We start from the raw sequence: 25,348 nt of genomic DNA, 5'->3' as shown, positions 1-25,348 counted from the left end.
ATATGTATATTGTGGTGTGTATGTTACATTTACACGAGAGAGGGTGGGGAGAGAATTTAAAGAACATAAGGGCATGTCTCCCTCCTTTGTATTCTTCCTTTTGAATGATGAATGGAGGTGGGGGTACAAAGAAACAACATGCTCTCAAAATATTGCATTTATTGCCTTGAATACAAGATTCACTCTGACACATATTCATTCATTACTTATCATACATTCTATTCCGTCCACAACAAGGCGCACAACATGAAATTTTCTGGACCGCCGCTTGTAAAACATTTAGCACAGCGACACATCAAATCAATATAATGTACAGAATTAACTACAGAAGAATCTTTACAATTAAATTATTATTCTAAAAATTGAATGAAAAGAATGAGCAGACGAAAAAATAAGTTTCCGTCCTGACGAAGTGCGAAACAAGGATAAGATTACGTTGATGGCAGATCACGCGATCTATGTACAATGAGAATCGTCTGCTCTTTAAATGAGTTCGTTTGATAACATGTGTGTCTATCCTGTCTTGAAAACAAATGCAAATAACTTAACCAATATCACTTAACGACAAAAATTACACAGCTAAAGTATTTTTTAAGTTCGATGTGTTCCTGCTTTAACCCCTTTATCGGTTTTGCACATCAAGCTTAACCGGTTCTCCTCCGACTTGATCGACGGAAGTGTCTGTCTTGGTCCTTTATATTTGGCCCTGGCCATCAATGATATATATTTTTCACCATATAGATAATACGTGATGGAACAAGTATTACGTGTAATAAAATTACGAAGGATGGTGCTCATTTGAAAATAAATGGAGCACCAACTTTCAGACATATTATGCTTATAACAAATATCACAACATAAAGTACTGTAATGTTTACCTCAACCTTGGTAACGTTTTTGTTTTCAATCGGCATCAACCAGATGCTCTTTCGACATTCGGAAATCTTCGTTATCACAACATTTAGATTTCTTATCTAGAGCTTACTTAACCGGTACGCTCTCCAAATAGTTGCGATCATCCGTGTATTTGTGTATCCACAATCACTGATGAACATTACTGAAAACAATAAATCCGCGTTTACTTAGTCGTTTTATTCTCATCCAGAACTGCCCTCTACTGTCTTACAACACTTGGAATTTTGCCCAAGAAGAAGTGTCCTTGTATTCCAGGCAGTCGCCATGGTTTGAACGTGCCAGTCCCTGGATGCCTTGGTGACCCGGGATCGGTCCATATTGGTTAGGGTAGGAATTTGTTATACCAGTCATTGAATTAGTAACTTGGTTTCCGTGCATGACCGGAAGCTGCATTTGTGACAAGTAATCCATGTTTCCGTAATAAGCGGAGTGTCCATAATTTTGATGTGAGTATGCAGTGTGTTGAGTGTTAGGCATGGCGTACGTTCCTCTTTGCATGCAACTGTTTGAATTCATGAGATCGTTGACGGGGGGCACAGGACTCCAGATCGATGCTGATGTGTTCATGGTACCATTGCCAACAGGACTGCTGACTGGAGATGGCTTACAGTATCCCCCAGGAGAGCTAGACGGAGGGGGTGGGGACTTTGATTTCTTAGGCGTTGGTGTCTTTGTCTTTCCTTCCTGCGCCTTCTGTTGCTGCCGACACTTTGCTCGTCTATTTTTGAACCATACCTATAAAAGAAAATGTACAATAGTACTGCATGCGAAAATACAAATATGCAAGTTTGTTGCATTTTTCCCTCTATAATATCATGTTTTTAATTTCAAATGAGCCTTTTCTTTTTTTTTCAATCTAGGACATCGTGTGTGATAAAGCACGTTATAAATCCTTTAGGGACAATGTCGTCCGTCAAAATAATCTAATTGGCGGGACTTGCAACAACAACTTACAATAAAAAAGAGCGAAAATAAATTACTTAGAAATAAATACGGGCAAGCTTTTTCTTTCTCTCTTCCTTTGTTTATGTATGTTAATAAGGAGGATGGGTTATACTTGATGGTATTCATTGCTTCGTTTGGAACATCGCATAGGCTATAAAAAGTTTCTTCTCGGAGAATTAAATCATTCTTAATGTGTTTGACTTTTGATAATATAAAGAGATAGATACACTAGCTTTTTGGAGACTATTTGTTAAAAAAGAGTTTGTAGATACAACACAAATTTCTGCCTAAAAGCTATAGTTTAAGGTTGAGTGAAAATATTAACAGCTTGTGCATACATTTTCACAATATGTTAACGCAAAATGTATTGTTTATGCATGATGATATTCAGTATTATTTCTCGTAATGCACATCACGATGTTACAGTTTGGCGCTGTAATCTGATATAAATTCTAAAATATTACAAAACTAAATAGAAATAATGGTTTGACTGATTTAATATGGTGAATTAGATATAACTTTCCTCGTGATTTTGAATTGTATTATTTTCCTCTTGTTTGCGGTTAGTTAAGATTCGCGGTCTACATCAGTGAACTACTCAAATGAATAAATGTAGATGAGCTGAGTAATAGCAGAAATAAACCGTCAAAAAAGTTCAGCCAGTTTCAGTTTTGGCTTTCTTCCGCCTGTGTCGTATGTTTGACCAAGGTATTCTAAAACACCTTTACAACCCCCGCACCGTAATGGCAATTCGATGTAACACGGAAAATATCGACTTGTGTGTTTAGATAGGCAACAATGGCGCGGAAGAAGGGAAGTTTCCCTCAAGCTTGCTTCCTCTCACACCTTTCAAAGAAACATGTGCTCCCGTGCCCCTATCAGATTTAATTTTTCGTGAACAATGATCACTGTTTCTGGAGGTTTTTATCTAGCTGTTTCATCACCACAATCAATCGGTAGGAGAGAAAATGAATTAATCCTGCAGTAACCACAGCGGTCTTTCAAGGCTTTATAGAAAAGTAATTAAAATTCAATTATAAATGTTCGATATGTCACGGTCGAGTATATTCACATTCAAATTTTGCTTTAAAAATTAACTCATCTGATGCATGTTCAACTGATGAACCGTCTGAAGTCAGAATCGTTGCAGGGTTTATTCGTAATGCTAATAAGCATCCGCAATTGGCTTCCACGTTACATTTTGCAAATATTCTAGGCTACCCAATTTTTATGTAAAATATTAACAATATGTAGAAAAGGTAACAAGTAAAATATATGTGTTAAACGTGAAAATAGCATTAATTAAATTTTTAAAATATTACAATAACAACTTCTTAATTTAGAAACAACCACAGTTCAGGTTTCGTCTGCCAGTTTTTGCAACTACATGCCTTAAAAGCAAAAATCAAAACCTTCTAATGTGTTATCGAAATCATTTCATGAATACCGTTTACCACAAGTGATATTCCATTTTTAATTTAAGCAGTTTCACACTAATGGCATAAAACAGCATAATATTAAAGCGCGTGGAGCCCAGTTTTCCCAAGAAAAACTAATGGAACGTATAAATGTCATTATTTGAATAGAATACATCATCTGTGTAGATTTAAATTTTTTACGTAATTTGTCATTTCTGGGTATGGCTTGATATTTACTTGCAAATGCTATGTCTAAGCTTGGTAAATTGAAAGTGCAAATCTGTTGATTAGTCTCTATGACAATGTTCTCTTTGCCGCAGGAAATTGACACTCGCTGAATTTGGACATAAAAGAAAGCTTTCCTGCAATTCAAGAGAATTCTCTTTTGTCCAATAGTAGAAGTCCTTTGCTTTTCAAATGAACTCTTCGTTAGGTAAATAAACCGAGCTATACTCTTGAGGACCAATATTTGACTGGGTTTTCCTCAGCATGTTTTCTCTGCAAACACTAGTTGTTGTTTTAACACGGCGCCTGCTCTCTTTATATACAATTAACTCTTTGTAAGGCATACAAGACGGAATTCGAGGTCGTATTGTTTGTCTTGTACATAAAAGTCTGACATTTCATCATCTCAGTAACATATCTGAGTCGAGAAAACAACCCGTATACATACAAATAATTTCGTCTGTCTGCGTATGTATGTATGTATGTATGTATGTATGTATGTATGTATGTAAGCATGTATGTATCTGTGTGTGTGAGTGGTTAGCAAATAAATGCAACAAATATTTTTTCTTTAACACTTAATATAACAGCACGGCATTATGTTTGGAATATTAATACTGATTTATTTCGTATGTGTACATATGCACCTCACATATGTAGCAGCTAGACCAAAGGAACGTATCTTTGAGTCTGTAATCAAAGATAGTTCTTGCTTACTGTAATAAACCAGACGTCTTACTTTTTTCAAAACATAAAATTTGTTCATTTGGTCGTGTATTCTCCTTCTTACAATGTAATATTAACGGGGAGTCTATTTATTTGCGGTTCTTGTACGACTTACTGATCTTTTCGTCGACTACTGCTGCATGATTTACATATTCAAAATTTTAACTTTAACACAACTGGTCTAAACTTTTCCTTATTTAAAATCATACTCTCGTTAAACGTACAAATAAAAAATTGGATTGATTGATTAGTTATCTTACATATTTTTTCCTCGAAACAAATTTTCTGAAATGCTACAAATTGAATTTAACCTTTCATATTTACTTCCAGTGTGAAATAAATTTAAAATTTAAACTGCCAATTTAAATTTTAACGAAAATATTTTCCTTTGAGATACAATAAAACAATTAGGATTGTACCATATTCTATTCACACATATGATAAGTTACAAAATTAATCATGCAATGCGAAGATGACTGAGCTATCCATGCAGATATGAAAATTGAATAAGTAACAACCACAAAAAAATTGTATACGTATATCGACTGAATAAGCGAAAGCTTATATAAAAGAAATTAAGAATAGATTTGTTTTACGTTTTGAATTAATAAATTCAAGAGAATTGATGCAAACGAAATATGTATGAATATTTACGTTCTTTACAATGTTTTTCTTACACATTTTAAAATAATCAGAAGTAGTTTGCAAGGAAATGAAAGAAGGTTACGGAAGCAACGCCACATTTATAAATTCTGTCATTGTGCGCATGAGCAAACAGATTGAGTTGGGTACTGAAGTGTGAATGAACAGACGTTGGGAAACTGTTACGAATCTCATGCTTACCTGCACTCGAGATTCCGGCAAAGTGATTTTCAATGCAACCTCTTCGCGCATGAATATGTCCGGATATCTGGTTTTCTGGAAAAGTGCTTCCAACACATCAAGTTGCGCACGAGTGAAAGTAGTCCTCTCTCGTCGCTGTTTTCTGGAGTTTGCTATAAAATAAGAAACTTTATTACAATGGAGCAACCAACGTTTCAATCTTGCGAAGAAAATTTCCCAACATTTTGAGGACAGTTGTCTTTTTTCCCCAAATGAACCCAACACTGTCCTATGCGTAATTCAGCGAAAAATGTTTATCCCTGTGGTGATTGTTCTACACATAATGTTGAAGCACCATTGTGTTCGTACAGTAGCATGTCACTTCAAAATATTCAATAAAATACCATGAATACAACTGTATGAGAAAGTGAAGCTTAAATTGATTGCATATTTAAAACTGTCAAAATATTTTCAGTATTTGGTAATACAAGAGGTAGTTAGACAAATAAGACATTAAGTATATGCTCATAACCATCAAAATACTTTTTCATTGACACAAAAACATTTTTCTTCTGGACAATATATATATACATATATATATATATATATATATATATATATATATATATATATATATATATATATATATATATATATATATATATATATATATATATATATATATATATAAAAGATTTTAGATTAAAATTGTTCATGTTAGCACAATATACTTCCTACATCTCCTGTGTAATACCGTACAAATTATGCAATAACTCTGGATACTTAGGCAAAAATGGCGATTTTTTCAAGAGATGGGTAATATGCTTTATTATTTCTGGGCTTCAATTTGTATTTTTTCTTGTCATCATTCAACATTTATTAAAATTAAAAGGAATCTGAGTCAGGCAGACGATTTGATGTTGACAATACGTTCTCCAATATACACTGCAAAATTTATTTTAATTCGCAGTTTCGTATGAAAATATAAATAATTTTGAATTTCATACTATTCTTGTTATGATTTAATAATGCTAATAATAATAATGCTAATAATAATAATGCTCATAATAATAATAATTAATAATAATAATAATAATAATAATAATAATAATAATAATAATAATGAGGAGGAGGAGGAGTATGGGAAAGCAGAAGGAAGAGAAATGATAAAGGAAAGAAAACTGCAGCAGCTCCAGATGTTTCATCTTCCATAACTTTAACATTTAGCTTGAAGAATCGGGAATTACTAATACTCTAATAATTATTTAATTGGCTCATGTTATGTAAATACTGATTATAAATAGGTATCAACTCTTTTCATAAGGTTAACGTGCGGCAACATCTGGTGCAAATCATAAGCAATAATGATTTAGTTATCGTACTATTTCAGTACCAAAGTTTATCTTGGTCTAAGTCAAGACACGCACCAAAATACATCTATAAAATCATTGTAATATATAAGTTCTCTTTTGCCTAAGAATCAGGAGTTATTGCATCATTTGTACGGTATTACACAGGAGATGATGTAGGAAGCATATTGTGCAAACATGTACGATTTTAATCTTATATATGATACTCGAAAGTCTTTACTGATTGACAAGTATATATATACTTGTCAATCAATGAAGACTTGCGAGTATCGTAGTGACTATATTTTCAGTTCTCTTTTGTTATGGAATGGAATTGAAATAAATATGCTTATGGAACTGTTCCATTTAAGAGTCCATCCAGATTGGACATACTAGTAGGTTGTTTTATGCGTGGGTATTCACATTATGATGACTGTATAATAAAAACTACAATATTTATGGCTACAACAGTTGGTGAAGCCATGTTGTCAAGCATAACGCGATAGACTTGCTAACCCCTGAATGCAAACAATAAGTTTCTATTACATCATCACTGACATTAAACCAATCAAAACATGGAACTTTTTAGAAGAGGCTAATGACTCCATTTTTATCGCTGTGAACATTTGGTATAATCATTCTCGATTGTCATAATTTTGGTTTAGGACTAAATGATTGTTGCAGAAAAATTACTTTTTCAAACATATATTCCCACTGATTTTCCAATATTGCCTAATTTATTACGATAGAAATTAAGAATTTTCAGGTAAGATACAGGATAAAACCAGATACACCCAACGCATCGACCTACCGGAAACAGGGGTCTAGCCCAGTCTAGCTCATATGTTTGAATTATTGCTTGTATACCAATCTAGAACATAAATAATCTCACTCGATAGTTCGCTTTTCAATCAAGTGATCTTTGTTTCAGAAAACGACCATCTCTGACAAGTTAATAAAGATTTCGTTTATTCCTATTTGGGGAGTTAAAATCGATCGTCTTTCTTTCTTGTAATCTCTTCTTTTCTACAACAAAGTAAATATTTATTAAAGTTATAAAAACTTTAAATTACTACGATTTCGTTCAGATCGTCAAGTGTAAGAAGAATTTTATTTCGAGAGTTCACTCAAAGTTACCCAACTCATAATACCAACTTCAGAAAAACAGTATCATTCACTTCTAGGCTCTTATTTTTTATTGCAAACATGACCTAATATTTTTTTAAGGAGAAGCCACTTCTACTTTCTGGTCTTATAGTTCTCATTTTTTTATTGTTTCATATTAGTATGAAATGCTCTAAAAATGTTGAGGCATTATTAATTCGTAAGTGCTTTGAGAACAATTGACACAGACATAAGAATATAATCTCTAGCCTAATTCCTTATTTGTATACAGACAGATCATTCGGAGGTCGCTCTGTTGGTGAATTTTATCAATGAAAATGATAGAGAGCCTTCAACCAGAAACTCCTCAAGGATCGATTTATAAACCATAAAGGTCAAGTACTTAAGATTTGGATAATCTCTTCTGAATTGCGTGGACATGAAGAGATCTTAAATAAAGTGGTACTCGGCTAGCTATTTACATTGGAAAACCAAAACTGGTACATTCCAAATAAAACTAACACATACAGGGAAATGAAAGTCGCTACTGGCGATATTTATGACAACGCTTGTTTTGCCATGTTGTGTATTATAACCGCTGATCATTTAGAAAGGGAGAGATAGAAGCAAACACGGGTAATTTTATGACTTGCTTAATACTTCGCATGCAAGTCACGTTCAGTTTTCAAGCACTCATTGAGAGTGCGGACGTGAGTGTATGACACGGGCACTCGTTACAACCTCTCAATTTTCTCAATTACAGTCGTCTACAATGTGGTCCCAGGCGATAATCGCATATTTTCTCTACTCATCAAGTTCAACTGAACGATGGTCTGGCCTAGTTCCAACGTTTACAAACCCGGCAAGGCTCGACAACTCATCTCAAAATGAATAATTAAAATTTTCCATGTACAAAAGGTTCCGTAACCATTCAGCACGGAGCAGACGGTGAATGTGAACCGTGACATGAAGAGTGACGCGATTCAAATATCCAAATTTTGTTGGAATGACAGCACTAAAAACCAGCCTGTTTCCCTGGCTAAAATCTGGTTATGCTTCTTTGAGGGATCAACATGCAAAGAGCTTCGACTTTCATGTAAATGTTGCTTATGTAATTTTAGAAACATCGACAAAAGAGGGGAATACTGATTGACGATGAATCGATTCCTTCACTTGGATCATGATGAATCATACGTCATCTCGAAATGTAACCAACCAGAAATAGTTATTCGATCATTTAAAGAGGTTATTAACTCAGAAGATATCAGTATAACCAACGTAACTTGACCAGGATATATACAATACTGAAATATGGCTACTTTTTAAAATTTACCTTTATTTCAGCAATGTATGTAAACAAATAACACGACAATGTTCATTCTCCACATGTTCTGAACTATTCTTCAGGTAAATTACAGAGGTAGACAACTCTGGTAGGGGACTTCGAACAAGGTTAAAGCAAAATTTATGTTTTCACACAATGGAAATATGTTAACCGGTGTATTAAAGTTATGTATAGTGACGATAAAAAAGGAACTGCATTATTGGTGATTTGTTTGCATCCCACATTGCCTGTATTTTTCTCAGAGCCTCTTACAATTTCGGTTCAACAATGCATCCCAGATATTTAAAAAATTGACCAATATTATTTCGTACCATACACGCATAGACTACCATTTCAGACAATGATCCGCCGAGGGCGGAATGGGGCCTACGACGAGACATTCAAAATCGAACTAATATATATATATATATATATATATATATATATATATATATATATATATATATATATATATATATATATATATATATATATATATATATATATATATAGTTCGATTTTGAATGTATATATAGATATATAGAACATACCATTATTATCGCGCGCATAAGGCTCAGTTATTTTTCTCTGATAGGAAAATATCACGCGTCTAATCTGAATCCCTCCCAAACATATTTATATGATGCAGACAAATATATATAAAATGTCACTACGTACCAAATGTGCGTCTCCTCCATTAGCGGAGTGAGACATAAAATCAATTCATCCGCGCAAGAAAAGAATCCCGTAATGCGCCTATTGAGTGTGATTTATTTGCTATTCACAGCTGTACGACAAAAGGGCTAACGGGGTTTATATCTATGGTCATTACTCTTGCCCACCCAACTAATAAAATGTAGCAATGTCACCACTTTTCCATGAGCAGTCACCCAATAAAATCTAAATGCAATGTGCTTCACAGAAACCGTGCGGAAGATGTCAATATTAATGTTAAGTGCTTAACTTGAATCGACTACTTCCGTTTGTGACCCTAAGCACATCAAAGGCTTGAATTCTTTAAAGAAAATTTCTTTTTCAAGATTATATAGTTGCACTTCAGCTTCTGTCCAAGCAAGAAAAGGAAGACGTACCCATTATCAAATGAGTTTCTTTATGCTTATATCTTGCTTTAAACATCTGCGTCGTTGAATATGCAAGAGACATTCAAAACTCAATGTTCTTCGGGTTCAAATGTTTGTTCGATATTTATGTTGTTCCAGTTTTCGAGGTTCTATTCAAGCGATTGCTTAACTCCGAAACTATGCAAGCCGTTATATTGATGCCAAGTATTTGAGCCACTCATGGCTGAGTTATCCCGAATTTATCTTATATATACACTCTTTATTTGATTTTAGTAACTCACTTGGATAACAAAGAACAAAATATACAAATATGATACATCGCCAATAATTACTTGTAGAAGGAGCTATAAATATTTAAATTTAGTATCCGTAATGGCATTACCAATAACAAAATTGATAATTCCCTCAGATATTCACGCAGTCTTTAACTCTGATCAAGGTGCGTGTTCGTTTCTTTTACTCTAATGGAAGTGTATTTGATTATTCCGGAGTTATTCTTCGGTGTGACGGTAGCTTGGCGTGGAACGTCAGACTCACAAAGGCATCTATACAGACCCCTGAGGTGAGGTGTAACAAAAGCACAATGATAAATATTCAAACGCAAAGTTCTCCAAGGAAAGTTTGATCGATTCAAGCTGGGGACGGCTTTTGTGGAGTGAATCTTGAGGTTTGGTGGTCTGTTTTTTTACCTAGGTTTCATTCGCAATGTCCTTAACACGACTCCCAGGTGCGAGCAGCATAATAATTCGACATTGGTCTTGTTTAGGGCTGTGCATGTGTTCATTGCGAAAGGGAAATTGTTCAATGTGGTTTTTCTACCTTAAACGTGGGAGTGGGGTCGTAAAAATGTCCTCAGTTTTGGGGTCAACTGATCCGAAAAAGTTTTATATATAAAAATGCTGATAGTATATAAACGTTATAAAATATACAGACTTTTACATATGCACATATGCATGTATGTGTGCCTTTTTCCATATATATATATATATATATATATATATATATATATATATATATATATATATATATATATATATATATATATATATATATATATATATATATATATATATATATATATATATATCATGTTGCTTTTCACAATGTAAATTTGATATTTAGAATACACATGTATTAAAACTCTGCTTTAAAAATAATATTTATATTACACATTGCCAACATACAAAGATATAGGGAGCTCACATGAAAATATAACTTGCACACAAAAAACTCGTAAGATTGTAGAGGAGATAACAAAATGGTCAGAATTCCCAAATTCAACAGATTCGCCAGATTATATGTATCTTTTTCCCCCATATTCATTTATGATCATGGTGAGCGAAGTTAGGAGCAAAACATACCTGAAATAATGGAAATTTACTAAATACATTGATACCTACCAGACCACACACACACACACACACACAATACTCACAGGAATATCCCATTCCGGGGTGAAGCATGTCAACGTTCGCAGATGACAGGCTGATTCCGTTAACGGAGTAGGGCACGCCCTTGTTGGGGATAGAAGATACTTGTTGGTAGGCCATGCTGGTCATTTCTGTTGGTAATGAGTGGTATGTCTGTTCCGGGACGGGATCGTACTCAAGTTTGTTGTAAGCGGTGTTTGAGAATGGGATCCCGGAACCTTCACCTGTAGCAATACAAAGAAATAAATGACACATGCGTCAATACAACTAGAAAAATGTAAAAGATTATGTATTTGCAAAGCAATTGCATGTTATTGTGTGTTCCAATTTGAATGCATGATATTGTGTTCATGTTCCAATTTGAATGCATCATATTGTGTTCATGTTCCTATTTGAATGCATGCTATTTTGGCCATGTTCCTATTTGAATGCATAATATTTTGTTCCTGTATGGATGCATGACATTGTATTTCTATTTGTATGAATGATATTGTCGTCTTATGTGTGTGCATGATATTGTGTGTGTTCCTATTTTTGTATACATGGTTCTGAATTATTCCTATTTGTAAGAATGATATTGTGTGCGTGTGTTCCTATTTGTGTATATGATTGTGTGTTCCTATTTTATGCTTGATAAATTTGTGTTCCTATTTGTATCCATGATATTGTGTGTTTATATTTGCATGCATGACATTGTGTGTTCCTATTTGTATGCATGATATTGGGTGTTCATATTTGTACACATGATTGTGTTTTCCTATTTGTATGCATGATATTGGGCATTCCTATTTGCATGCATGATATTGGGTAGTCTTGTTTGTATCGATGATAGTGGGTGTTCCTATTTGTATGCATGATAGTGGGTGTTCCTATTTTGTTATACATGATTGTGTGAGTGTGTTTGTTCCTATTTGTATCTCTGATATTGTGTGTTCCTATTTGTACACATGATTGTGTGTGTGTTCCTATTTGTATGCATGATATTGGGTGTTCCTATTTTGTATACATGATATTGGGTGTTCCTATTTTGTATACATGATATTGGGTGTGTTCATATTTTTATACCTTGATAAAAATCAAAATATCCTATATCACACATTTAATTTCAGTAACTTATTGGTCTAAGTGACCTTACTTATAGGTCCTTATTTTGTATTTTATCTCCATAATAATTAATCTGCTATAAAGGCATATCAGTACTATGATTATCATTTGGAGTGTGTGTGTATGTGTTTCCTTATTAACGGTAAAAATCTAAATTCCATTATAATAGCATCCTAATTTGGCGCGACATTCCAGATTTAGGAATCCACCAATATGGACATGGGCGGTGGCCGTGTATTCATTTTAAATCGGAGAGCAGCTCAGATTGACTTTATTTTATTAATCATCAGGACACGTAATGGAAATTCTAATTTAAGGCGCTGTCTAGGACCACCTAAATCAATAGCGGCTCAAAGTGTTTTGGAAATGCTTAGAGTTTCAAGACATTTTTTGTTCTTTCTCCTTTAATTCTTGCCAGGACACAAATCTGTGATCACAAGTGATAAATTTTGTCTCCAAATGTTATAAAAAAAAATTCTTTAAGTTTACAAAGTATGTGCTCTCTTATAAATTCCACAAGTCAACTGAAATGCAGCTTTATAGCATGCAGGCATGCATCCATCCCAAACAATCGTTAAGACTCAGGTGGGTTGCTGCAGTAGTATTTGTTAATGCTTATTTTACCTTCAATTGTCAATATTATAAAGTTATATTGTGATTAAGAATAGATACCAAATTAAAATGTATGCCCGATTATGAAATAATGCTTGTATTCAATTTAAACGAGTCCCGATTATCTGTCGTAAAATCTAATTCGGTAAGCCAGTTATCCTGAACAAAAATTTCTTACACACGATTGCTTGATGTCCCATTGTTGTTTGCACAATAATCGATAATTATTAAACCATTATTATTATTAGTAGTAGTAGTAGGAGGAGGAGGAGGAGGAGGAGATTTGTGTCCATTCACTTAATTTAATATACTTTTCATTCTCTTGCTTACCAAAAACCTCGATATTACCCAAAAAAATTTTTATTTCTTTACACAACAATATTTAAAAATCTTGCTATAATGATTTTTATGCTTTTGTGTGAAGTTTTTCTTAATTCTGATTTAAAGTTAGCTTTTATGACGAACTTACAAAACTGTAGTTTCAAACTTTCGCGCAGCTATTATATTCTTATACTGACTTATACTCGAAGCTCCCAACCCACACGTATCATGACTGATACTCAAAGTTCCTTCCCAACCCACACGTATCATGACTGATACTCATAGCTCCTTCCCAACCCACACATATCATGACTGATACTCGAAGTTCATTCCTACGCCATACATAATATGACTTTATATTCGAAGCTCTTCCAAACCCACACATAACATGACTGATTTTCGAAGGTCCTTCCTATGCCACACATAATATAACTTTATACTCGAAGCTCTTTCCCATCCCACGCATAATATGAACGGTCGCATGTTCTTTTAGTCTTTTCCCTGGAGTCTACAGTTGTGCATGATGTACATTTCCATAAAGACAAATTAAGATATCAAAATATAGATTAATCTGCTTCGCGGCATGATTCATGTCAACCCAGTTCAGTAATAACACAGCTATCAATATATCCGGTCAAAAGGTTAATAAAATTAAGGTCATGTTGACCCATAAGTCCCACTGAAAATTTGGGGACCCGGAAAACAATGGTTAAGTTTCTGTGTGTTGTGACAAGGCATTGATGCCATGAAAGAACATCCCAAAAGCCATATATGTATTTGGATTGTGCTTCGAATATTACAAAATCTTGGCACAAGAAAAGGACTGAACCTCACGGTAGACTGTCGTGAGTTTGATAATTACAAGTGAATCTTCACCTGGACATACCTGGACTGCGCCCTTTGATCCAGCGTAAAACAATATTAATTTGTAAATGCATTTCTGATTGAGGAATCGGACTGCAGTTTGGAACACAACGCCAGCACAATAGTTCGTGACTGTCACATATTTATTAGCGGTTTGTAAAATGTACGTCATGTTAGCTATAGACCTGATTAATCCATAACTAACTGATGGACCTAGGAATATTTATTAATTAATCTTCGTTATTTAATTGTTGGATATGCAAAGTTTTCATTGCTTTATCTGCGTTGAAGGAACCCACTATAAAAATAGACGCAAATATGTTTTGTATACAGCCAGAATCAATTTAAAAAAGGGGTAAAGCACCTTATTAAAATTGTGCAAATTTAGATAGACCGACAGACAGACAGACAGACAGACAGACAGATAGATAGATAGATAGATAGATAGATAGATAGATAGATAGATAGATAGATAGATAGATCGTGTCCTTTATACAAAAGGTGATTTCAGATTTTTAAGAACAAAGCCCGAGCATAGTTTGTCTATAATCACATCTAAAATCCTGGTTACACAGCGACCAACAAATGTTTCTTGATTAATAATGATAGTGTACCTCACCCAAACCCAAAACTTATATTTAATGTTTCCTCTTTCAAGATGGAAAGAAGAAATGAAAATCAAGCGCAACATTTTAGATTTAATGTTCCCTTCTTTCAAGATAGAATATGGAAGTTAGAAATAAAATCAAGTGAAAAAATATCAGCACTAGTAACCTATTTACTTTCCACCCTCCACCCAAGAATTTATTTTTTATTTTCATTCTTTTTGTCTCTTTTATTATTTCTATATTTTTATTTGATGGCACAGTTATGTATATAAAATCATATAGACAATACTGGAAAGTCTATTCTCACTGATGACTCACTTTTTATATTTGTACAAAATAGCTTTATCTTGATCTTTGAACCACATTGTACCATTCAAAGTTACTTCCATAATGAAAACTAAGCGTATATATTCATGCTTTGTATATAGACATATTATATATAGGAGCCATTTACTAATAATCGTCACGAAGATTTAAGATCATATTTTTATTCACATTATATTTCCACTTTGTATTTATTGTTATGTATTACATTTTGCTCCATATATAAGTAATTGCGGTATCACCATAATTGAATTTCTGATTGCATGTCTTCTCAAATTAAAGGGCTTATTTATTTATTTATTTATTTATTTATTTATTTATTTTTTTATTTGATTGCTCGTGTCAATGTCTGTTTTGTTATCGTATTTTATTTTTGTCATTTGCACTCTTTCCCCACATTACTTATCTTAACTATTTTACCATAAACAATACAATGTTTCTCATTAAAATATTTGCCGTCTTTAGTCTGCATTTTGTTTCCTTTGTCTGCACTGGATTTCTATTTTGCAGAATATACCGAATGATGATTGTAGTTTAGCGTACGAAGGAAATTAAACTGAGATGTTCACAATGATCACAAAAATCCATTAAATACTGGCAGAAAATGTAATTAAAAATATCTCTATGAACTACACGAAGAAAATGTAATACAAAAAAAAATATCATCCATGAAATACACACTTTAAAAATACTGCAGTATTATTTTAGAAGGAACTATTATCCACGGGATAATATTAGGATGTATACGACACGAACTGAGCAATTTAAGAAATTAGCTCAAACCGAATTCTTCACTAGGCTTCTTGGTTTAATTTTGAAAATATTTATCAATTTATTTGATTGCACCCATATGGCTTCGGTAATGATCGGAAATTAATGTAATTTTCATTATAGCCATGGCATATGCTCCAAGCATGTAAGGCGGGGTCAGAGGGTAAACTATTGAGGGGACAGAGGGGTCATTTTAGTGACCCATTCTTCCTAATAGCGAAACAACTGTCCAGGAAAAGAGAGACAAGACAATGGTTTTCACTAGGCGTTTAAAATGTAAATAAATAATTCCGTTGTTGTGCAATTTTACTTTTATTTATTTATTTGTTAAGAATAACGTTTCAACGCAAATTTGAAATTATTACAATTTGGTCCTAAATAGATGGAAAATCAGTATAAGCGTTAAATATTATGTTTTTATGTGCTATAACTTATTTAATAATACATTTTAAACATGTGATAAATGAAGATGATACTACAAACACTATCTGCATTTCTGACTCCTTACTTTTACAAACAAACAATCATGCAGACCTACCGTAATTATCTAATTATCTACCTAACTACATCTCATTTCTAGTTTACCCCGACCTCGGAGCATTTCTACACAGTATCCATGTCTCGGTCGGATAAGAGCGTATGTTGTTACTGTGATTTAAAGGAATCAAACGCCAGATGATAGTTTGTAATTGGGGAATGACCACCCTTATGTAGGGTCGCAGGATTGGGATAAGTCCCGTATCGAGGATTATATTTCTCAGTGTTCCAGGTGTTGGTAAATAATCTCGTGAGCAAACTCGCACGTGTTAGGGTTTTTACAACAATTTGTAACGATTAACTGATACTGCAGTCGCTTTCCACATGTAACTATATGATTTTTCTTTTTTGTCATTTAGATATTGTCATTTGTTTTTATTTATTTGACATTGTGTCAAGCTATTAAATCTATTGACCCATCTATTGTCTATTGATCCAAACTCATCGCGAAATTATAATAGTGCCCTTTTAACTTAAAAGTCGTGACAAAGATTTATGACTTTAAGGAATTAATATTTTGTCACTGATAATAAATGCAAAAACTTTCTTTTAAATAATCGATTTTCATTTGATACTTCTGAAGTTTAAATGCCCAACAAATCATGAAATCTTTCTATTGGACTGTGTAACTTATTAGCCGTGTGTGTATGTTGCCACAGATATGTAACTTAAACAGTAATAAACGAATTATCAATAGAAAAGACACGGAAAATTGACAACAATGTTACAAGTGCATGTACAACAGGTATCCCTAGAACTTTACAGTTTATGAAATCTCGACGGTGAATCGCTTAAAATCAAATTGTTCACTTTCCCCTTGAGAAAATTAAGATAAATATTTTAAAAATATTAAAGTCAAAGATATATTTAAACAAAGCACCTGTTTCTGTAAATTCCTTAACAATTCCGTGTGAAAATTAGGAACGAAAGAACATCAAAATAAATACGCTAAAATAGGAACGAAAGAACATAAAAATAAATACGCTAAAATACATTATATACAATGCGGTGTGAACACGTGACACAGCCCGAGTTAAATACAACTAGTAATATGTTTTCAGTTTTAATTGTATCTATTGTTAACAATAAGCTAATAACTTTCGTCAATGATCATGTTATTGGACAGCGTATATGATGGTCAAATATTACATATTTGGATCATTTAAGGCAGGCTTCGGTGTATAAAAAATGAAAAACGTCACTATAATTTAAGAAATAATTGTGCATATTTAACAGTGAACTACACATAAGGTTGTCCATTTCGTGCCAGGATTGGCACAGACAACTATGACACAGTGCACGGAGATGTACATAGACGGACTAGAGTAAACCAGCAAACAAATTGTTCAAACAGTTTGGCAATCAAAAATCACTCTTCCCCGGCTAATTTGTACGGTCTCATTTTGCTTAATTTACCCAACCTTTTTGACCTCCAAATATTGACACTGAACAATCATGCGTGGTCGTGGGAGGGGTGGGGGAAAATGAACTAAATTAAAAATCATAATCCTACTATTCTTTTCGTTGTTGTGGAAATAAGAAAATATTTAACATAAGGAATAATAATAATAATAATAATAATAATAATAATAATAATAATAATAAACAGTGCTAAATAAGTGAAGGAATGCATTTTACTCGGATGCGGGGGTGGGGTGGGGGTGGCGAGCGCAAAAAAAGTAAGGGAACGCCGTTCCCACAGCAATGCACCCCCAATAAAAAAAAGAAATAAAAAAGCGCATATCCATAAAACTATATATAAAATAGCAAATTGCGTAGATAGATAGATAGATAGATAGATAAATAGACAGATATATAGATAAATAGGATTTTCAGTTATTCAGTATTTACTTTTTAAATATTGTCACGAGCATTTTATGAAAACACTTCAATCTTGTATACAACTTAGTACAATTTTCTTTTTTGAAATGAAGAAGTTTAATCTGATGAGAGAAAAAAAATTATTACTACCTTAATGCTTAAAGATTTACACCCATAACAACAGTGTTTTCACTGTTGCTGTCTAACAACATCAGTCATACAATATAGTCACTAGGATCAATGCTGTCGTTTTCTTTTAAGTGTGTCACCTTTTGCTTCCTATTGCTTTGCCATTTTTTTCCAAGATTCTCTCTCTCTTTCTCTCTGTCTCTCTTTCTCTCTCAACCTAAAGCATTGTTAATATTCCACTTGTGAAACACTTGAAATTTACCTGTGACAGTGCCTTATTTGTTCCCCGTTAAAAGTTTCCTGTTTGAAGTACATGACCATTTGCTAGTCCATGCCGATAGCGTGGAACTGCGTTTCTCCGGCGACGGGCCACATCGAAAACATTCCAAATTGGGGAAAAACAATGTCAAGTTTGTTTGAGCTGAGAGTATGTTTCCTGTCCCTACAGTGGTCGGAAAGAGTGGTGGAAATTGAGGGACCTAAAGGTGTACGGTCTTATGTAATTGTTTATCTATTTCCAGCTAACTGCATAACAACCCTGAACCGAAGTCCAACTGTTGTCTTTATGTCCTTATTTTATCTTTCGTGGTCAACAGTGTCCATAGATTTCACATTATCACATCATAAAATGAGCACAGTATATAAATATTAAATCAGAAATTCATGTCTAGTATGTTAAATAATAAAATAGTTTCTGTCGTCCGGATATTTTTTTTAAAAATATATCCAAATACATATTTGTTAAGTTAATATTCATACAAACTGAAAAATGAGGAAGTGCCGTTATTTCAAGGAAACATTAAATTCACTCGTAAGAGTTCTTAGAGTTATCCACAAACATAGCATTATCTTTCTTTCCTGCCTGGGGGAGGGGGGCTTCTAATATGTTAATTCAATTTACTACTTCTTCTCATGACTGTGTTATATTTCCTACACTTTACATACCAACACCTATTTTTATTTTAAAAGAAATTTTTGTAATCTTTTTAATTCAAATTTAGTAAATCTGATATATAGTGCCTGCTAACATTAATTTGGTCTATCCAAACCCAACTGTAATTTTAATTCTGCCAATCAGTAAATTGTCCAAAATTCAACCAGATTTAGATAATAATAATAATAATAATAATAATAATAATAATAATAATAATAATAATAATTATAATAATAATAACAATAATAATAATAATAATAATAACAATAATAATAATAATAATAATAATAATAATAATAAGAAGAAGAAGAAGAAGAAGAAGAAGAAGAATAACAAATAAAAATAACAGAATCTGTAACGAATGCCGTTGTGTACGCTATACTAGTATATAATATACGAGATAGATGTATAGATTGCTAATACTAAAAACCTATCAAGTCTCGTGTGGTTGATTACCAAAACAAAACAAATACAAAAGAAAGTATCGAGTGTAGAACAAAACTGTCAACATTGGTACGAATTCGTTCCAAGTGGATCTATCTATTAAGTGCTCGACACAAATCTTAGGTTTTCAACTTTGGTAACAAATAAAAATTAATTTGAATGCGAGTTGCCTGTCGGTTAGTTATAAGGTCTTATAAAAAAATTAAATAATTAATATTTTGTCAAGACACACAAACACCTAAAAGTACAAGGTGGGAATCACATTGAAAATGTAGTCATGGGTTGAGATAACCAAACAAGATGACACCCTATATCATTAATTATTTATCATTAACAAGATGGAGACAATACAGTTATATTAAATCAACTTTTACAAATAAAAATCACGCAATTGTAGACACCCAACCTAATTAGAATGGAACGAAAGTAAGACCAAATACGACAACGAAATCCATTTATGTGTCAAGATGTAAGCTTCCTTCGTTAAAAAATAAATTAGGAATAGATAAAGTTGTGTGACCTTCTTAATAATACTTCTACCCAGGGTATACTCACTTACAATAGTGACAATCCCCAAGTCTTACCCACTTTTCTAACAAGTCTAGTGCACGCACCTGGATTTTCAATTTTACCTTACACCCCTCACCTGGATCATGATAGGCACTTCAAAATAGATGTCGTTGAAAGATGTTTGTATAAAAACACGAGCCGAGAAAGAGATCAAGTTATAACTAAATCTGATAGCATGGACGATTTGTACCGCCGGTAAATCAAGAATATTGAAAAACATATCCGTGGATTCAAATAAAAGAATAAAGGATGATGTCACTCTAAATTTACATGAATATTAGTGTGAACTTATGCACGGACGTATGTATACATCATACATGTATTGTATGAATGAATGTATTTATGCAAGTGTTAGTGCGTTTGTGGTTGACATTTTTATGCCAGCTAAATAACAGAATCTAAAAAAATTATTCTTGCAATGTTCCTGAATTTTTGTCATTCGGACCGGTGGATATAAATAAAACAGGCGATTGAATCTGTGACGTATAAATATCATGAAGGTTTTAATTACATCGTAACGCGCAATTAACATATTTATGAAATATAACATGGTATGACTAACTTACCATGTACTGACAGGTCCCAATATTCTGGCCGTTCAGTTTTAAGTAAAATCAGGTCACTGGACATGTTAGTCGTCAACAGCTGTAGTAGTGTCCAATACTATGTACGATTATATCCGTATTTTCCTCACATATAGAATGGCGATAGGATGGACTATGGCTAGTTCGAGTTGGTCCCATTAGATACTGGCAACTATCGATGATTACCACCCGCTCACATGCCGCGGTGATTAAGAGACTATAAGAACAATGCCACAAGTGTGTCCCATCCCAATCCCTGGAACCTATACCCGGTTACAATGTGAGTAAGAACTTACAACTACCACCACGGGGTATCCTGTCAGTCAAGCTGGGTACTCAAATGCCAGAATGACCCCTGCACGCGGCCTTTAATAGCACGTGGGAATCTATTACGAACTCAAGTGATCTCATCTCACTCTCTCTCTCTCTCTCTTTCTCGCTCTCTCTCCGTCTTTCAATTTACGATATATGATGAAAATTACGATTGATCTATTCCTAAATAATTGTCACTGAACACGAAAAACAAATATAGGACTAAAGTATAAAGTAAAGAGAGGGCACGTATGGTTTAAAGCTATCGTGAACGTAAGCAAGAAAATTGTCTTAAATAAAAAAAACAAGGTTTAACATCAAGTGAATATACTGAAAAAGAGAATCCAAACGGTACATACCTTCCCCGTTCATGCACGGGTATTTGTCTGTTTCCAGCCACGGATGATTAATTTTGATATGATTATATTGGCATAAATCCCAGCTCTCGCTTGTCCTTAATCAGTTTCTCAACTCTTCCTCAATATTTACAAAATTATAACATTTACAATACTAAGCTTTTAAGTAGACGATAAGCTCTTAGTGTCTGGTGCTTTATCCGAAAAATCAGCCGAATAATTCTCTGAAAGATTTACTGCGATTTTAAAAACAACTCTAAGCCTAGTAAACTATGTGGTAAAATGCAAGCTCCGTATTGATCGATCATGTACAGCATAAGCCACTCATACACGGTCTAAATATTAGTACTGCCCCCAACTGAATCAATTAACCAATCGGCGACCACCTTGCTCAAGCGTGGCAACATAGCATATTCATGCGCACCGGAATAATAATATCTCTTTTATTAAAAGGTCACTGGAGTGGTACGCCTAAATCCAAGGCGCATGGCATTTCAATTCAATTTGTAAAATAAACCATATTCTTAACTAAAAGTGTAACAAACTGCATAATCTGGAATAATCCAACTTGAATAAATCTTAAAAAAGTTTATGAGATTTTGGGAGGGAAGCTTATGCACTTTTGCATCTTATATATTTTGGTCGGAACTTCCAATATTCAGGTAAAACCTAATCTGAGGGTGTTTATGTAAAAAAGAAAAGAATGTGATAAGTAGAGATTTGCCATAATATGTAAAATATAATAAGGTTTAAATAGGTCTTCATTTTTAAGGCACACTTTATGTGTACTGGAACAATTTAAGGAAGGTACATAGAAAGAGTAACATAGGAAACAAAATCACGGTGTAGGGAGAAGATGGGATTGCTACTACTTGGTTGTCACATGGATTGTTTATCATCATTTGACTTATTTTTTTCCATTTGGATTACAGTTCACGGCAAGGTATATATTCCAGGTGTATCACAATTTAGATGTTATTTACGTGTGTATACCTGATTTTTTTAATTTATGACAGCGTATTTTGATATATAAAAGAAATTAATAATTCACATACTTTGTATCATGATCACGTAATGTAGATAGATAGATAGATAGATAGATAGATGGATGGATGGATGGATATATGGATGGATGGATGGATTGATGGATGGATGGATGATACGAGTGCTTCCTTTGTTAAAATTAAATAAAATATTCTTCACGAATGTTCTAAGCTGAAATATTCAACAAAAAATCTAGGCCTGTATTAAGACGTATGAAATGGAGAGCTTTATGTCCGAGTTATGAAATATTGTATTAGTTTGATATATGGAACACGTTTTAGAGCTTTGTGAAAAGTGTCCGAGTTATGAAATAATGTATTAGTTTGATATATGGAACACGTTTGAGAGTTTCCTCTTTATAAGATCGATGTTTTCCAATGTCAATATAAATTCCACAGCTAATTATAACGTACAAGGCACATTGATACTGAAAGTCATGAAATTAACTTTCCCATGACCTATGGTATGCCCGTCCGAACCTTAAACAGCCCTATTTGAAAAAGAGAGCGAGTCGAAAAAGCAATTTCCAGTCAAAAATTACCATTAGAAAAGTTGTTTTCAAACTTCAATTTCTTCGCCGTAATTCAGTGCAGTGGAGCGTCGAGAGGCCCTGAATGCAACATCGGAGTGGATGCTACCCATGTTATTCACTAAACATCGACCCGACAACAAAACAAAGAGACAAACTGAACCAACTTTACACACGTCATATATGCCGAATGGGGAACGACACATGTGGGACATACTGATTTTGTCTACGATACGTTAAATTATTATATCTTTGTTTTGGGTTGTGGGCCGCTTCTATGTATGTATGTATGTATGTATGTATGTATGTATGTATGTATGTATGTATGTATGTATGTATGTATGTATGAATGAATGTATGTATGTATGTAATATTTAATTTATATGTTCTACAATGTACACTTTATTTTGTTATATTATCTTTCTTCTACTTTAGTCTTACATCTAAAATTGAATATACAATTCTGCCCGTCTCATCTTGTTACACACGAAAGACAGTCATGTGGAAAAGTGCAAATCTGAATTACATGACTGTGTTTTCTGTCGCAAAATGTAGTTTTCAGTAACGTTATTTGATTGGTATATCTTATTGCTTGGATTTAAATACATTTAGTTTTTTTTTCATGAAATCTACTTCAGTATCTCTACGAATTAAACGTCGACAAAACAGAGACATGGATGCAAAATATATACGTCAATGTTGCAGTAGATAGTGGATGAATTATAATTAAAATGACAGATAGGAATGCCATAAAATTACCTAAGTCTTCAATGCAATTTTAACCCGTGTGGACTATAAATTATTGAAATGGTCAGAAATAGATTCGACTGAGCACTATAAGGGGTTAAACATATAACAGGAAAACAAAACTTCTGATGGTGATATATACATATATATATATATATATATATACATATATATATATATATATATATATATATATATATATATATATATATATATATATATATATATATATATATATATATATATATATATATATATATATATATATATATATGTGTGTGTGTGTGTGTGTGTGTGTGTGTGTGTGTGTGTGTCTGGATAAATGAAGCTAATATCTCACAACTGAAGACATTTTTTCCATTTATTCCCATTCAATAACAATCAGTGTGAAGCCGTTCATACGTAAGCAAGTTCAATCTCGCATCTCATTAGACGTTATTGATGGGGCAACCATACATCGAAACAAACTGAGCTATCACTATGGAATTAAGTATGCAAAACAAAAATACTACACCGTTCTTATATGTAAAAGAAACTTCTAAAGGACCGACCCACCCGGATATAAGCTGGGGTACAATACTGGCGCTGAAATCTTCTCCTCATTAGGGGTAGGTTGTATCGGATCAGCTAAGTATCGCCATTTCTTTAATCAAGTGCGCGTGGGCTGTATTATTACTTTGTAATAATTAGCCGCGACGCTACACCACGTTAATTGGTTCGCATTAGCGAGTAATGGAGCAAGGAAACCACGGTTTTAACAATACTGCTCTGTAATCAACTTTACGATAAATTGTTACGTTACGATGTTTTTTTTAGATATAGCTTTTTAGAAAGTAAAAGAATGTAGTCATTTCGATGTTTTCAATTCACCTGTCAAATAACAAACAGAGCAAGCAAAACAAAACTAAGTACTCACATTTTTTGAGCACTATTTTGACATTGAGATTCATTCATTGTTCTTTTTAAGTGAAATAAATGAAACAAAACTGAAATAAAATAAAATCTCCAAGTAAAATAATGAAAATTTAAAATAAAATGAAACTCTTCTCTGCCGTGGTTTAACTTTGAAAATAGAAAGGAAGAGGAACATTAGAAAGATTTGAAAAAATATATATATTTCAAAGATAGGAAAAAGAAATAAATAAACTGAAACAGAAATAAAATGACCTATGACCGACCGGAAGATTGATAGAGAGACATACAAATATACTTACTGACTGAACGAAGGAACGTATGTGTGTCTGTCTGTCTGTGTGCGTGCGTGCGTGTGTGTATGTGTATATAAACCAAATAAATAAACTTCTAACTCCTTTTTTTGTACGATACTGAACAAGGATGTGCATGATTTTTTGCGGATGCAAAAAAATATGAATAAGAAGTTACTTATTTACTTTTAA

The 25,348-nt window shown here is 33.3% G+C and overlaps 1 protein-coding gene across 2 annotated transcripts; it reads right to left on the bottom strand.

The window, feature by feature from the left end:
- Positions 1-144: 144 nt before the first annotated feature.
- On the bottom strand, positions 145-21,886 carry LOC149808357 (homeobox protein OTX2-like). Of its 2 annotated transcripts, none has more exons than XM_089950525.1 (4): positions 21,635-21,886; positions 11,346-11,564; positions 5,073-5,224; positions 145-1,650 (listed from the first exon to the last, which is right to left on the bottom strand). In XM_089950525.1, exons 1-4 carry the CDS (start codon positions 21,645-21,647, stop codon positions 1,123-1,125), a joined length of 912 nt encoding a protein of 303 aa, XP_089806651.1. In that variant the 5' UTR covers positions 21,648-21,886; the 3' UTR covers positions 145-1,122. The 2 variants fall into 2 exon arrangements, with proteins under 2 accessions (XP_089806651.1, XP_089806642.1); XM_089950516.1 differs by lacking the exon at positions 21,635-21,886 and adding an exon at positions 20,946-21,343.
- Positions 21,887-25,348: the final 3,462 nt, after the last annotated feature.

The sequence above is a fragment of the Sinohyriopsis cumingii genome, chromosome 1 (genome assembly GCF_028554795.1).
Source record: "Sinohyriopsis cumingii isolate HCF-2022 chromosome 1, ASM2855479v2, whole genome shotgun sequence".
NCBI classification, from domain to species: Eukaryota; Metazoa; Mollusca; class Bivalvia; order Unionida; family Unionidae; genus Sinohyriopsis; species Sinohyriopsis cumingii.
This window is presented reverse-complemented; position numbering and strand designations above follow the sequence as displayed.